Below are 16,921 nucleotides of genomic sequence, written 5' to 3'. Positions count from 1 at the left end.
GGCATAGTACATTCACATAATATTCAATACCTGTGAAGTAGTTTAAGACATAAAAAGCTTATTATGGCTTCCAGTGATCCAGTGTTAAGTGAGTTTTTTTTACCACTTAGGGACAGCAGAACATCCTTTAAGCATAACATTGACATCACCTTTAAGCTGATATGGCTAACATGTTAGTAAATATGGTATTTACACATCCAGCAGCCACAGAACAACATTATCATCCATTTGAAGTTGTGTCTCTGGGCACCCTCTGAATGCTGAGTCCCATATTTACTCTCCTTTTAGCTCAGTTTCGCTCTGTCGCTAAAAACAGCCTTTTGAGTCTGTAAATGACACAGGGGGTGGTGAGATTGAACAAAAAAGTCAAGTTAAGGGAAGGAAAACCAAAAACTATTAGCTTAAATTTGCTAAAATGCTCAATTGAATTTGGAAGGACTGTAGATTTGGGGGATTATCTGTGGGTTCATCACCACAAGTTTTTGTGATCCATTGTTAACATGAAAATGTTAATTATAGCAGCTTTAAATGTAAATAAAACTATCTAAACTGCCAGTGCTATGTGGCAGACAAGTCAAACACTAGGTACAAATCTAATTACAGTGTCCATAAAAAGCATCCAAGCTGCCACACTCAACTTATTCATATTTCAGTGTTTCAAAACATTGATTCGTGTAATTGGGATTTTCTTACACTGTTTCACAGTAAAATACTCTTTAATGTCAAATGAAAACAAATCTCTTCAAATAGATCTGAATTAAGTGGAAAAACAAGATATAAATGATTCACCAAGTGTTCATTCCCTGACTGTGACACTTCTAAGCCAACACTGGTGACTCATCAGTGGAAAAGCCAACTGTTTTTAGTAGTTATATAATTATTTGAATAGAGGGATTTGTGTTTTATTAAGATAAGACAGTATCTTAGCCTAAAATACACATGTATCTGCTGCACTGTCAGTTTAACAGCACAAAGAACAAAGACATCTGAGACATTTATTAAACTAAGTACATATGATCTGATTGACACAATAAAAACTGTGAATATCCCTCAGAGTACAATACAGTCAGTTATAAAAATTCAAAATATATATATTTGAAACCGTTGTGGTTCCCTCCTGTGAGGGAAATGCACAAATTAAGAAGGCCACTATGAGGCTTTTGTGCACCGTGGAGGGTTCAGCAGGAGAGAAAGGAAACATTGGGTCTCATTCATTAAAGGTGAGCAGAATGAATTTGTGTGTAATTTGGCATACATCAATATGTTAATAGCTCCGGTCCGTAGGTACTAACAAAATCCACACCTGCTTCTGGCTGCTCGTGGTGCTTGTGTAAATGAATAAAAATTGTTTGTCGTTATTAGAAATTACAATTTGTACTGGGCTCTGTTTTGTTCACAATACGTAGATGCCTATGAAACACGCAGGTTAAAAATGACAAAAATAGGCCCATATTAAATTACATTTTATATATTATAAAATAAATCTTTTTTTATTTGTTAAAAAATGTATTACAAGTGAAGGGCTGGCGTGTTTCCTCTTACTACTTCTCTGCCTTCTGTTTCTTCTGTTAGTCTGTCATCTCGTGCATGACAGGTTCAGCAAAGCAGGCTGCGCTCTTTGGTGCGTCTTGTACGCTCGGCGATCCACGGCAACGTAGCACGCAGATTGTTACGTTGCATGTTTAGCACAACATTGTCAACCAAGTCACCTTGCAGCCCTCCTTTCTTTTTCTCTCATTTGACGTCTCTCTCACTCGAGTGTGCTCTCTGTTTCGCTCCCCTGGTTCTTCACTTACTTTGTATTTCTTTTTCTTTCCTCTCTCTCCGTCCTCTCTCTCTCTCTCTTTCCCTCTTGATTGAGTTCATTAAAACTCTTCAAAAGTGTCATTTAAGCATGAGACAATTCAAGCCAGTTTCATAAAAGAAAAGAACTGAAATAAATGTTAAACTGGTGAGAACCTGAACCCGATTCAAGCCCGAGGGAATTCTGAAAAATTACAGCCTGGTGGACAGGATGAACCTATCAATAGTAATTATCACCTCCATATATGGTGGTCCCTGGCTGTTCATGGGCGCGGATGTATGCTAAATGCTGACTAGCGGCAGTGCGCCGTCAATTCACTATTGAGCGGCATTCATGAATATGTGGCTATGATCAAATCTGAGTTGCCCACGGTGTTCATGAATCCAGTGTAGGTTTTAAGCACCAAATTGTTTTATGTGCATCTCTGCTCACAGATTTATTAGCATTTCATGGATGAGACCTGCATATGGTAGAGCTGCTGGCTGGGTGCTTTACCAGCTGTGACTTTAAGATCTTCAAGATGATATCTGGGCTGGGGCGTCCGGTGAGACCAAAACTGAGCTTTTTGGCAATCACTCCGAACAGTTTGGTGTAATCCAAACACCACATTGCAGAAACACTCCATTCACACCATGACGCACGGCGGTGAGAGCAACATGCGGCGGAGATCTGTAATTGCTGCCAAAGGTGCCTCTTTAAATACTGACTCAAGGGGGGTGACTGGGCGAGGACCGAGAGCAAGATTTAATGCTGCTAACGTTTTCAGACTACACCCACCTCATTCCAATTTAGTTCACCACATTTTGTGACCTCCCAACAGAGTCGTGGCAGCATAGTAATGAAATGGTGCCTGCGCTGAGGGAGCAAATAATGTCCAAAGTCATCCTGATGGAAAGTAGAACAGGGCAAAGGTTTCAGAGTCAGAGCAAGTTGTTTATCTTTTTGGTTGGGAAGTGCTGTAGTGCCGCAGGCTTACACTGTTATGAAAAAGTTAGTCACATACAATCGAAGCCCCGCTGTGAGCCGTGGCATGAAACTTGATATTGTACGTTTCAACCTTGGAAACTCTGTTATGAAACTCTTTTTTTGCTTCTGTGAAAGTTCAGCAAGCGACTCATTGTTGCAGATTCCAACAGTATTTTGCAAGCACAAAAACTTCCATCATGAAAGCTGGTCCAGCATTGCCTTTTGTAGAAGTGTAGGTCTGTGCTGCATGTCTGTGATATCATAGCATGTTAGCTGCTAATGTGGCTATAACCTTTTTTTACTTTTATGGTGAACATGAAGTTGAAACATGACAAATTAGTTTTTAGATGAATAAATCATAAAATCCTTTAATATAAAAATGTTGCATTCAAATGAAAACTGGGCCACGCATTTCAAAGGAAAGCTGCGGTGGCTGCTCGGAGCTCAACGAGCTGCAGCCGTTTGACTCTGAGGGAAGTGCGGCCAAAGTAAAAGTTGGGGATAGGTTAACTTTTGGCGGCAAACTGCAGCCACAGAATACTGCAATCAGTCAATAAACAGAGTATCGTCACTCCTGTGGCATGTTGATCTATGTTACAAATAATTTCTTCCCTCCTGCAACACATGAATATGCCTCCCACCACAGGAAAATGTAACTGTTTTACCAAACTACACTTGCTGCTGCTTGGTGAATTTGGTCATTTTACTTTATCATCCATCCACTTTCAAACACCATATTTTGTAATTCACAAACTTTCAAGGGTTTTCAAGGTCCGATTTCTAACAGATAAGAAGCGTTACTACAGTAAATCGCACTCAGTCTACTTGACACGCTGCTCCAGGGAGACAAACTGTCCTCTGTGATTCAGCTGAGATCAGTAAACTCTTCCTCTCTTACTTTATCAGTGAATGTGGTTGCAGCACAGTTCTTGTAGGTAGCTGGAGTAAATAATGTATGAGCGAGAGGAAGCTTCCTTGATAGAGGAAGCCTGTTCATTACCCTCCAACAGACGTTTCTCTCATGTGTGCTGCCTCGTTCTTTCTGTCTTTTTTTATCATGGCGTATCTTTCCTTTCCTCTCTCCTCATTTAATCTTGCACTAACTAACTGTAATATATATACAGTTTATTTAGTCTCTGCCTTCCCTGCTCATTATCTTTACGGGCGAATGTGTGATTACATGCAGACACACTTTATCATATCCTCCGGCAGAGCTCACACAACTCAAGTTAATTCTATTTAAGCCATTTGTACAGGAGCCAGAGAGCAGCAGCAGCCCGTCCCCCCAGTGCCCCCCTCAGGTTCAGGGAAGAACTACCTTTTTAAAAATACAAGAAATGCCAATGTATTGGTATTGTACATACTAATAGTCATAGCTGTCTGTCCAGAGTCACTGAATACTAGGTAGCACCTTTAAATTTCCCATCAGCAGAGCATTTCACATTTCATTAATTATGATAAGTTGTATATTTGGAGCCCTTTAGTGTTAAATATTTTGTTAAAAACATGAAAATATGACAAATAATTATAAGAATAAACGGTGCAAACATATATCAAGGGATATATCATTAAATAATTAAAGAAAACATTAAAACTCTTTATAATGTAATGTTATTTCATTGTTAAATTAAAATTTATTTCGTAATAGGATAAATAATTTCAACATACAGCACCATTTAGACTTGGCTTCACTTTTGGGAAGCTGTCATGTCATCCATATTTACATACAGTGTAAAGATTAAACACTGAAAGGGAGACACCCTCCACTGTCAAAAAAATGGCTATGGACTCAAAAGTGACATGAAATAAAAATGTCACAGGGAAAATGGCATTATGAAATAAAAAACAATGTAAACTAATAACTTGTAAGGAACACTTTTGTTCATGTGGTCATAAGTTTCATTATATTGGAAACGCTGGTGCTCTATAGTATTTGTATATGTGGGACATTATGGTATAGTTTCCTTTTCAAAGTTGCTTTACAGATCTGAAAACATCTTTTTTTAATTGGTCACGAGTGAGATCAATTACATGAGCTCTTTTCATCCCATCTAAAAGCATCTGATAGTTAAATGGTCCGGTAAGAGAGTCCAGGCTGTTATTACAAAGCACAGATTAATACACAGCACTTCAGATTCACAGTGCATGAAGTTCCTTTGACTAATTATTCAATAAATCAATCAGTCAATAAATTAAATGTTTCTAGCAACTTTTAAACAAATGAAACGCAATTTGAAGTGCTTTACAGTTTGATTGAAGACACAAAAACAACAACAACATGGGAAATAAATGAAAACTGACCTTTAAAAAATTGATTTTGATAAATAGAATAAGTATAAACCATAAAAGTTATGTTTAAAATTATCAATATTTCCTGCTCCTCTCAGATCCCCAGGCAGGCTGGTCCAAAATTTAATGATGTGAAAATATTTAAGATTTTTCAAAATTTTTCAAATATTTTATTTTCCCATTATTACTGTCTGTTGCATAAAATCTTATGAGGTCATTAAAAATGTTGCATTCAGTTAATCGTGTGTGCACATTTACGTACAATAATACAATACACTGCAGTAGTGTTACTCCTTCAAATGGTGTAAAGAACAGTCTGGACTGGACTTCATAATCTTGTTGACGTGACAGAAAACATGACTTTGATTATATTTTTTGTTGTTTAATGGAGCTCAGGATGCCTGTTATAATGCACCTGCTATCACTGTGTAACTGTTTACCTCTCTGCTGTGGAGAAACACTGCGGGCCATGTTTCTGGGCATTTAAACTTGTACTAGATAAAGAATATATAACAATGCGAAAAGAGGCAAAACTCAGCTTTCAATAGAGGTGATTTTGTGTGTTTTTAGAGAGCTCTGTGCCTGCACCGTGAAAATTGCTTTGAAAATTGGAACGAAAATAGTGTTTGTGATAAGAGGTACCCCGAGCGGGCGTAAATGTGAGTGTAATTTCATGCCGAAACAAGAACCAAAATTGCAGTGCTCCGCCTGATCTGCATAACCACCACCTCAGCTGCTCCACTCCTCTCGTCGCAATGCATTTAGCACCGGACAATTAACAAACAGGGCCAAGTGCAAGTAATGGACTCGAGTAAGATGAAAATGGGATCACACTGTGTTGGTGCTGCTGTTTGCTAAATTAAAGGCCGCTGGGTTTTGCCATATAAACACTCTTAGTATCTCAGGATGTACAGTGATTCATAGAGCCTAAAGTAGTTCATGCTTGTATCAAGGAATGCTTGGATTATATCACAAAAGAAAATATTTTTTTGCTTATATGTTAATGCTCTGAATATTAAAAGGAGTTCCTTTAAGTGCCATTTTTCTGCCACTCAAAGCTAGAATATTGTTGCTGGAAAGCTGAAATCCTTTTTCAGGTCATTATTTTTTTTTATCAAATGGACATTTTCAGCAAGACAACACACTTTCTCAGTGAGTGAAGGTTGTTGTAACATGACAGTGGTTCCAGTTGTTGTGAAAACAGAGTATATTTATCAAGGAAAAAAGGACAATGACCCCCCTGTGAAATCATTTTCACCCCCTTGTTGAACCCATATTTTGACACATAAATGCTTCTGAGGTAACATGGAGCCCTTATTCATTACAGAAAAATAAAACCTTTAAATTGTCTTATAAAATTGGCCAGGAACATCCGACTTCCTCCATTTGCACTGACCTGGTCATTAATTGTTCCACTGTATTAGTTTCATTGTGATAGATGGATGCAGCCTTTAAGCCGTCATCATGGTGTTAAGTGCTATGTCGATATTGTGCAGGATGGTGCAACAATTCCATTTTTTCCCCTGAAACTATTGTGTAAATGTTCCTTTTTTTCATTTCAAAAATGTGTTTTTAATGTGCAGATGACATAATGTATATTTCCTTCTCTTTTTATCTACCTCATGTCCTCTCCATCCTCCATCTGTCAACTCTTTAACTCATGGTTCCACATTTCTCCTCTGCTATGTCTAATCTGTTTTTTTGTTCTTCTTCCATCACTTATGCGGTCAATCTGTTGTATACGTGCATCTCCTTTGTCACACCTCTTCCTCTCCCCTTGATCCACTTACCATTCTGTCATAACTCTCACTTCCTCACCCATCACTTTCCACACCACCTTCCCTCCTGTGTTATCCACTCATTACCATTCTCCTCTGTCTCTGCTCCAGTGTGACTGCGGTGCGTCTGCCGGACGGTTTATCCTTCGTCGTCTACGAGTTCTGGGATGGAGAGGAGGAGTGGAAGAGGTGGGTTTTCAGCCACATGTGGCTTTATAATAATTACATTTCAATCTTAAGCCTAAGCCCCGGGCTAATATCTGTTTGATTTTCTGTATTTGACATGAACAAGCTTTTAAAAAAGCAGTTAAAGGGTAACTTTGGTATTTTTCAAGCCGGATGCTGTTTTCCCATGTTTTTGTATCTAAATGGCTAATGGAAACAGCCATTTCTGACGATAATCTCCACAAATGAACATCACTGTCAGGATTTAAAGCCAGAAGTAAAAAGCTAATATTAGGCTATAAGCAAACTACGCTAAATTTGCATTGCCGCCACTTCGACGCTGTAAAGCCGTGTTTGGTGCGACTGGCTGTGATGACCGTATTCTTCTTTAGCCACTCATTAGCGTCTGCCTTTTTTGATGCACAAATAACCTTCAAAGTACAGAGTGGGGTATTTACTAAATATTTGATGTCGAAGAACAAAACATGAAAGTGTCCTCAGTTTGCAGTAACCACAGACCTTGTTTAAGGCATCTAACAAAAAACCCATAGACTTTAAGATGAGGGATCCAGAGGTGCTGAAATGCTGACAAATGTCTGGGTTTTAGGACTCATTACTTGGGTTTTCTATTGGTCCAGTATTGAGTAAGAGGGCTTCAGACAGAAGTCACAAAACATGCTTCAGTGAAATCACCTGGGGCATTTGTGCACCAGCAGTTCACCTCCATGAAAGGCTGTTATTCTAAGCATTGTTATATTAGCTAACATTATGGAAAGGATCTCTACAGACACAGCAAATTTATTTATATAGCACATGTGATACCTAATGACATCCCAAAGTGCTTACTTACTTAGTCAAGTCAAAGTTCATGTAGGCCAATCACAAAGCATGCCTAAAGGGCTGTGCGAATAGTAATTTCAATTCAATTTCAATGTTATCTATACAGTCCAGTATCACAAATAACAATTCACCTTGGAGGGCTATAAAACATACAGAAATAGACTTTTTCGTTTTAGAGTAAGATCCTATTTGTAACCAGAACCAACCCCGAAATCACTTTCACTAAAGCCGCCTGACTTCATTTAAATAAACAGTGATTTTTAGTGTGTATAAAGATGGCATATTTTCACATCTAACTAGGTAGGTTTTGTTTAAAGACGAACCAAAATGTCTTTGTGATCTTTATTTCCTTTTTGTTGACTTTGAATGAAATGTGTTTTACGGTGATAAAATAAGTGTTTGGTCTTTTTTTAATTGGTGGGTTTTGCGGAAGCAATTTTGCAGGCTGTTTATTGTTAAACAAAAATGATCCTAATCTTAAACAGAAAAAGGTCTTTTTTGTAGGGATCCTTTCCATAAACTTGTCAGACACTTAACAATCTGAGCTTGTAAGTGACAAAAACAAGCACTTTCAGTGGCTGTAAATTGACGATACACAAATGCCCGAGTGGTTACATTGCAGCCTGTTTCGCAGCTGCCAGCTGCAGCGTGCTCTCTCAATACCAGACAAGTTTCAAAGATTGTTATAGTAGTCTCTTAGACACAAAAATGTGGGAAAATAGGGTCCAGGTTGAAATATACTGAAATTACTAGTTGGTCACGGTCTTGCTGTGATACTAAAAAAGAGTCAAATCAGCTGGCAGACACAAACTGTAAATTTTGGGAAAGGCCCTTTGCTGCAGAATGTATCATAACTAATGCTGATCCACCTTAAAAGCATTAAAAGTCATTACTGAGTGTGGACATTCATTTCATTTCTGAAAATAACTGTGAGTCAGCACTCTGACTCCTCTGAAAGATTTTCTGGAGCTGAGCTTGCCGTTTCTTGCTGCCATTGTTTTCATTGATTGGTGATTGCCAAATAAGAGAGCGCTCACTTTTCCTCCATTACTGTCATGAGCTTGTTGGAAAAATTCCTCCATCCACTTTTAATTAGCGTTCTTCAGACATTCGCTCACTCCAGAGTTGCTGAAGCACTTGAGTTGCGTCAGGTCATCATGATTTAGTGATGGTGCCGGTGCTGGGCGTGAGGAGAGGCTGCTGATGTAGCTGCCTGCTGATCTGAGTTTCTGCTCCACTGCTTGCAGCATCCCGCCGCCATTAATATTTCAACCCTTACAGTAAAGGCTAAGGGCCGTGCTAAGCGGTTTGAGGCCATGTGTGCTTGAGTGACTGCACAGATGCGAGTGCTCGTGTACATACGTATTATGTGCGTAGCTATGTGTGTGTGTGTGTGTGTGTGTGTGTGTGTGTGTGTGTGTGTGCGTGCGTACGCGCGCGCTCTCATACGCTCCCTTCTGATTTCAGGCACCTCCAGTCGGCCCCCAACAAAGCCTTTCAGCATGTGAAGGTGGATACACTGTGCCAGCCGGAGGCCATGTCCTCTGTAGCCGTGCCAGGTCAGTGATGACATACTACAGAGTCAAACAATACTCAGAACTTTATTTTTGTAATCGCTCAAAGGAGCAGGACTTCAAACATTGAGATTTACTTTCCATTGAAATGTGCCTGATGAAAAACTGAGTTAGGAAATAAACAGAGGGGCATTTAGTTTGTAAGTTTAGATCAATAATAATATTAATAGTAACTTCATTTATGTAGAACCTTTCAAACAGTATTACAAAGTGCTTCTCAGAAACTAAAGCAACAAATCAAAAAAGTTACAGAAAAGCCAGTTTATGAAAATTAGTTTTAGTTGTTATTCACTGTTTTTCGGAGACTGATTCGCCTAAGGGCTAAAAGTAAGAATGGGTCTGCTCCGTACGAAGATGGACGACATGTCCTCCTTTTGTACAAAACAGAAGCTAAAATATTCCAGATACAAGTGCTGTCAATCTTGCACTGGTGACATCATTTGGAGCATCTGTGCTGTAGCAATCGGAAATTGTGCCCAATATCAAGTTCCCACCCAACGACCTGAATGCAACCAGATATAAAAAAACAGAATATTAATTATTTTAGCTCTTATAGAACACAAAAAAGGAAAATAAAAGTTAGTCAGTAATAACCAGAAAATAAGGAAATGGTATAAAAATACATAATTACAGAGCAGAAATGAATGATGATACAGTCTCTGCATAATCCTGAGAAACTGATTAGTGTTTAGTCAGTAAGGCTGGCTGTGTAATTAGTCGAAGCTCAGAGGCTTTCTGAACAATTAAAGCAACCTGGCACCATTTAAACCACTGACACTGGCATGCCTCCATGCTCTGAGGCAGAGGCTGTCAGTGACTCGAGGTGATGCCTGGCAGACTGCCATTTGTACTTTTTACTTGTCTTGCTCATTATTTTTATGCGTCTCTCCTCACCCCACCCTCTCCCCGCTCACTCTCTGACTACTTTCTTCTTCGCCAAATTTCTCCTCATCTCTATTCAATCTGTTTCCTCTCATTTCCTCGCACGACTCTCTGTCTGTGCTCCCCCCCGGGCCTCATTTTCTTTACAAACCTCCGTCTTTCTCTCTAACCTCCTTTTCTAACTTGTCATCTCTCTCTCTGTTTGCAGCCGCCTGGTGCAGTGTGAACAGGGACTGAGCATGAAAATATTCAACTACACGCCACGACTCCTGGACACTTCCCACCTCCTTTCGAACCCCTCCTTTCCACCCCTGCGTTTCACCCGCTCTCTCCCTCCTCCCCAATCCCCTCCTCTTTCAACCCTCACATTCCTCAACTCTTTTTGTAAGTACATGTTTACACAGTGCAAATGAATGGTGTCAACTGCAGTGAAAATTGAACAAACAGTGCGTTTTACGATGTGAGATTACTAATGCGTTTGCATCTCACCATAGTTTGCTGGCTCAAGATATTGGATTATGTCATGTTCACGTTTCAAGTAGCTTTGAGCCACTGTAAAGTGGAGTTTGTCATGTAGCAAGGACCCTGGCGTTGAGTTTTTCATGTAGCAGTTACTGTTTTGGGGTAGTGCATTTTGGGATGTGGTTTTTTCACTCCTGTTAGCAGTGGTGTAGTGGTAGTTGATGAGGTGGCTGAAGTACTACGTAGGTGGGCAAGTTACAGAGGAATAGGGCGAACTCCCCAACATATTCCAGTGGCTTTCTGGCTGATAGGTGGCTATTCTGTAAATTACCACAAAAGATGGTGGTTGTACCCCATACACCTGTGAATACCCTCCATCACACCACTGCCTGTTAGGGTTGACCACAGGTAGCTCATCTAGTCAGCCATTAGTCATAGTAGCTGCTCATTCCACATTTGCTCCCATACACAGTACTCTAATAATTACATTTTTTGTTAATTTTGTAACTGATGAAATGCTCTGGACATTATTCTCACATCAGCCATTCTGAACTCGCATCGACATGTTGCGTAAGACTTAGTTGCCAGATTAGCTCGCAATCTCAGGAAAACTGAATGCTTAATTTCAGCTTGAAGGTTAGCTAGCTCCCTGGCTAGCTGTCACACTTGCTTTTCTGAGTCTCTAAGTAACTGAGTTGGGGTTGTATAAAAAAAAAACAAAACATATATATACATATTAGGGTGAAAACCATGAAGTGCAAGTACTGACTGGGTACAAGTACAAAAAAGGCTTGAGCGATATCCAATTTTTTATACCGTCCTGAAATTTCTCTGGGGTATACGGTGTATGACCACATAAGTGTATGGCACTAACACCCCCCACCCATCCATCTCCAGCAGCAAGTGCAATTCTTATGCTCAGCTTTTCATATTAACAAGTACACACTAGAAACCCAAAAAAATGTGTAGAAAAGCAATATTCTCACACCTGTTCATTAAACAGAGAAATACAATTGGACACCTTCTGAATTCAACTTTCTCTCAGTCATTGAAGACTGATGAGGCTTACTTGCCTCGTTAACTCATCATGAAACAGACTTCATTCAAACTCAACAGAAACAAAATAAAATCATCAAAATCAAAATAAATCCTTAATTCACCAAGTTAAAAGTAAGAAGAAGGAAACAAAGCTGGCAACTGGCTGTTTACTGTCCTGTAACTTCTCCCTCCACCACTAGGTGTTATGGTGTCTTTCAGCTCAGCCGCCTGTTCCACCATAGAGACCTGAGACTGAGCTCTGGCGGTGCGTGCTGTGCACTACATTCAATAAGTTTACTGAAAAGAAGACTGCCTGTATTTCTTACAGTATTAAAAAACATACCTTCAAGATTTCTTAATACCCTGGTATACTGTAATACGGTGATACTGCCCAAGCCTGGTACAAAATGTAGTCTAAGATTTTCTGCACTAACATGGACAAGAGTTAGCTAAAGCTAGAAAAAAGCAGTAAAATTGCATATCTGCTAGTTTAATGAGTTGATAAAATATGTATTAATACAATTTTGTAAGGTATACAGCATCCGTACATACCATTAATGTCATTTGGAAAGCTTCCCGGAGGGACCTAAAGACAGCACTGTTGTTAGATTCTGAAAGCTAGCTGTAATATTTGCCTGAAGACGACCTACATTTTGCCATTTTACCGTCTCAAAGTCCATCTCCAGTTGGCTCTGATATGTGGACTAGTTTACTGAGGTATTTTACTGTAATAATAACCACTACTCTCCTTTAGATTAACGAGAGCAGCATTGGCTCAATACCTCACTATAGGTTACACTCCTCTACACACTCACGCTATAAGAGAACCAGAGTTACAGTTGTACCTTTAGGTTGACTTACTTGCATATTTCAGACTCTTCAGGTTCGTATATTTATGTGAAATGGCTGCTGTGGGAGTAATGTCTAAAGTGGTAGGAACTTATTTAGCATGTGTAAACAGAGCAAGAGAATGAGCAACAGAACGCTAAACCCAAATCTCTGTGAAGCCAAACACAATGATTACATCACAAGGTGTCCAGCCAATGCGAGAGGGCCAGTTCATTATACTGAATAATGAAAAGATGTCAGTCTTATAATATATTTGGGTTTGTATATGGTTTTGTGCAACAAATGTGGAGAAGCATCCAGAGAGTTAGTGAGTTAGATTTCTTTATGTAGCTTTTATTTCATGAACCACATTGGGGTTGAGTCTCTTAGCAATGACATCAGGGTCATTTAAGAGGTCAGATGATTAGATTGTTTTGCTGTAAAAGGATAATTTGTGACTTAGACAAGAGTCTGCTGCTACCTTGAGACAGAAGAGACTAAGTAGAGAGATAAAGACAGCACCTCACTGTTCTCCATGCAGCTAAAGTTTGTTTAATTTCTGCCTTCTGTTTGTGTATCCTTTGTCTGAATTGGCGGTGGGTAGCTTATATTAGCTGTGTAAGTCTAGTAGAGATTGTACATATGGAAAATGTTGTTCTATTATGATTAGATTTGTATTTATTGACATCTTTTAGTGCTATGGTGCAGATTTCTCCTCAGTGGAAGTGGCAGTAGCTTTGTAGGCGCTGCAGCTTCTTGTAACAGTTTGTTTGAATCTAAATACCTACCATCAGACACTTCAGACAGATAATCCCATCTCAATGACATTGAATATAAAGCCTTAAACATCACCACATGGTAGAGGAGGTTTTAAGGGATTTTAAAAGATGACTTTGTTTTTTGGTGTGACGTGATCTCCCGGTAAGCAGGGAAATGCCCATTAGCGGTCTTGTTGAATTCTTGCCATTAGATCAAACGACACAAATGTTTTGTTGCACTGACATATTAATTCTACAAAAAACATTTCTCCATCGCATTCGATTTATGTTCATTGACCTTTTTCAGTCAATAACACATGACTGAAAAATAACCGTGATTTTGCAATAGGCCATTACATCCATTAGCATCTGTAGCTGATAGATCAACCACTGCAGCATCTATCACTCCACCGCACTATGATCATGTAGACAATAGGAAACAAGGGTCTCAATGCCTATGACTCACCTGGAGGATATTACAGAAAAATATGAACCATCAGAATCAAATGCCGGATGGGTCTGATCAGCTGGGTCTGGGCTCTCAAACAATAAGACAACATCTGGAAGCTCTGATGAGCATGATATTTCCATGCAACCAACGAAAAGTCAACTTTGGCACGAAAGATGCCACCATACAACAAAAGATCAGCAGCCTGTAGCACCAGCTGCATGGAAGTTAGAACATAGCTTAAGGCATAACACAGGGGGTGATTTATGCTATAACTCAATTTTGGCGGTTGCACCTTCAAGGTAGTTCCGACATAAGACTGAGATATAACTTAAAAATGTACACCTTCCCCAGACTGGATGTAAAGTTGTTATTAACTCAACCAACAACATTATCAGGAAAGAGGGTTTTTTGGTGGTGATGATGATGACCAATTTCTTCCTCATTTATCGTGGTCGCACATTCTACATGACACACTGCATCCTTATGATATTTATGATGATGCTGATATACGCTCTTGATTCTGTTTTGCAGAACAGAGACTCAAAAAAAATATATATATAAATATATTATATAGTTGTAAAATAACACTACATTAAAAACAACAGTCAGCACAGTGATTGACAACACAAGTAACTTACTTTATTTTCTGAGAGGACATGGGTAATTACAATACAGTGATGACGAGGAGGGCTCATGACAGATAGGCTATAACCAAATTAACCAACCTTCGGATTTAAACGTAAATATGGCAACAGTGAAAACGCCGTTTGCTGCGACAATATTTTGGTTTGTGTGGACTTTACGCCAATGCAGCTGATGAACCTTACGTCTCAGTGATGCAACCAAACATCCACACAGCTTTGGTAATAAACAAACTAGTTTCAGCGTAGCGTTTAGCGTGGACTTTGCACCCAAACTTAAGAAAGAACATACACACAGCTGGTGCAACAGGATGCAGGGTCATATCTTTGACTCCTGTATGTACCCTTTTTTATTGACGTGGTTTAAGTAGATTGAAACCTTTACAGTTAATAACTATATATATATAAGTGATCATGTTACCACAGATCGGCTAATTTAGAAACTCTTCATTCCTTCAGTGCAATTCATCACTCTGAAAAACAATAATTAGGTAAACAAACTGATTCGATGGAGGTTAAGTCTTGTCTAATTTTTCTCATAATTTCGGTGTTTGGCCAGTCCAGTGTTCTTGACCCACTTCTGCATCTGTAGTGATCGTTCTTTAACTTTGGGTCAAAATCTCGCCCAAAATCATCCATCCAGTCTGGGATGACTTAATCCAGGTCAAGACTCAATCCCCCAGACGCCTCACCTAACATCACCCCTTACTATCACTACTATAAGTCCAACACTGTAATACAATCAGTCTCACTCAGAAAGCACAATGTAAAAATGAGACAATATTGTGACTTAAAGATACAGTATATTAGAGGTTATTGAGTATGATGACAGTATTTAAAGAGTATATCGTATTACAGTTTATCTGGTTAAAGATGTGTTGATGAATCATTCCTTCTTTATAGCTCTATACTTTTAAAGGTGCCACTTTGCCATCCACTTCACTGTTGTGTCTATTTTCTCTATTTTCACATGTGAATGACAGTACTGTGGTAGCGGTGAGTCGGGATCCAGCTACACTCATACTTATATTGATCTGGCACTGCATTGGGCTGCATTGAGCAGGGCAGGACTGTGTGGAAGTGTTGAATATTATTACATATACTGTGACAGAAGTATGTATTACAGTAGGCTTATAGCGCTGGCATGCAAAGGCGTCGCTGCCTAATTTGTGAAATGTATCTGCTAATCTTTCAGTGTCTGTGTTAAAGGTGCCCTGTGGAGTTTTTTACCACTGGTGGTGCTGTGGAGCAATGTTAATATGAATGGATCCACTTGTTTGTATGGTGCAAGCTTCAGGACAGGATACACAACGAAGGCATTGACAAAAAGGCTACGAGCAAACATACACAATTCAAGATTTAAAATGTAAAAAAAATGGCTTTGCAATTATCATCCCTTCTGTAGACAGTTTCGACACTAATCTTTTTTAGCATTTATTTGTCCAATTTTTTAAAAACCTCAATACAGATATAATATTACCTTAAACCATCAGAAGTAGTCCGATCCTAGATTGCAGGGGTGGAACCAAGTTATTATCTTGCAAGTCACAAGTAAGCCTTTGCTCTCAAGTCCTAAGTCAATTCCCAAGTCCTAATCTTTGAGTTTTGAGTCCTAAACAAGTATTTTGCCCCCTTCATAAAATGTAATGCCAATTTTAACACAAAAGTAATTTTTAAAAAAAAATTCCAATTGCTGCTCAAAAAAGTAACGTTTCTCTCCTGCAGCTTGATTGGATGCTTTTGGGTTGGTGCTAACTTGCTGGGAATAATTAGCATTTATGTTTGTTGATTCAGGAAATTAAGGGAAATTAACTAATTCTTTGCACACTTTTTGAATAAAATGCTTTTTTAATCGTTGGCCTTGGGGGAAGGAATCAAGTCTTTTTAAGACAAAAGGCTCAAGCCGAGAAAAGTCAAGACTCATTAGTGTTAAAGTCCAAGTCAAACTGAAAGTCTTTTTTGATTTTGTCATGTCGAGTCTAAAGTCATCAAATTTGTGACTTGAGTCCAATGACAGAACAATAGTGAGAAACACTGCTTGTAAAGAAAACTTTGGCTTGCTGCAAGAAAGCTCCAAAGGGCACCTTTAATCTTTCACTTCTTAAAAAAGTATAGCTACTTGCACTCCTGTGCCAAATCTTGTTTGCGTTCAAGAAGGAGCTGCTGTATTCTGAATAGAAACACAAAGCCATATTGCATGGATTGATGTTAACATGTCAGTGACTTACTATACTGATAGCCATAGTTTTACAGTACTCGCGCGCCCAGCTAAATGCAGCCCACATGCTCTAATCGAGGGTTCCTTTCCTGTACATTGTGCCCAGCTCAGTTGGGTTGTGTATATGAGGTAGATAGTGAATTGTCAGAAATGCCAATACTGTTTCCTATTGATACATTCCTGAATTTCCCTCAGACTGTGCAACCTGTTCTTTTCTATCCTAATAC

At 39.1% G+C, this 16,921-nt stretch overlaps 1 protein-coding gene across 1 annotated transcript in view; it reads left to right on the top strand.

Moving 5' to 3' along the window:
* The window catches only part of necab2 (N-terminal EF-hand calcium binding protein 2), a 141,264-nt gene extending 128,020 nt beyond the window's left edge, over positions 1-13,244 (top strand). The window contains exons 11-13 of the mRNA XM_042496124.1: positions 6,949-7,026; positions 9,310-9,401; positions 10,507-13,244. Coding sequence (XP_042352058.1) covers positions 6,949-7,026; positions 9,310-9,401; positions 10,507-10,535 — 199 coding nt within the window. The 3' untranslated portion in view covers positions 10,536-13,244. The remainder of the gene's footprint in view (positions 1-6,948; positions 7,027-9,309; positions 9,402-10,506) is intronic.
* Positions 13,245-16,921: the final 3,677 nt, after the last annotated feature.

The sequence above is a fragment of the Plectropomus leopardus genome, chromosome 11 (genome assembly GCF_008729295.1).
Source record: "Plectropomus leopardus isolate mb chromosome 11, YSFRI_Pleo_2.0, whole genome shotgun sequence".
Lineage (NCBI taxonomy): Eukaryota > Metazoa > Chordata > Actinopteri > Perciformes > Serranidae > Plectropomus > Plectropomus leopardus.
This window is presented reverse-complemented; position numbering and strand designations above follow the sequence as displayed.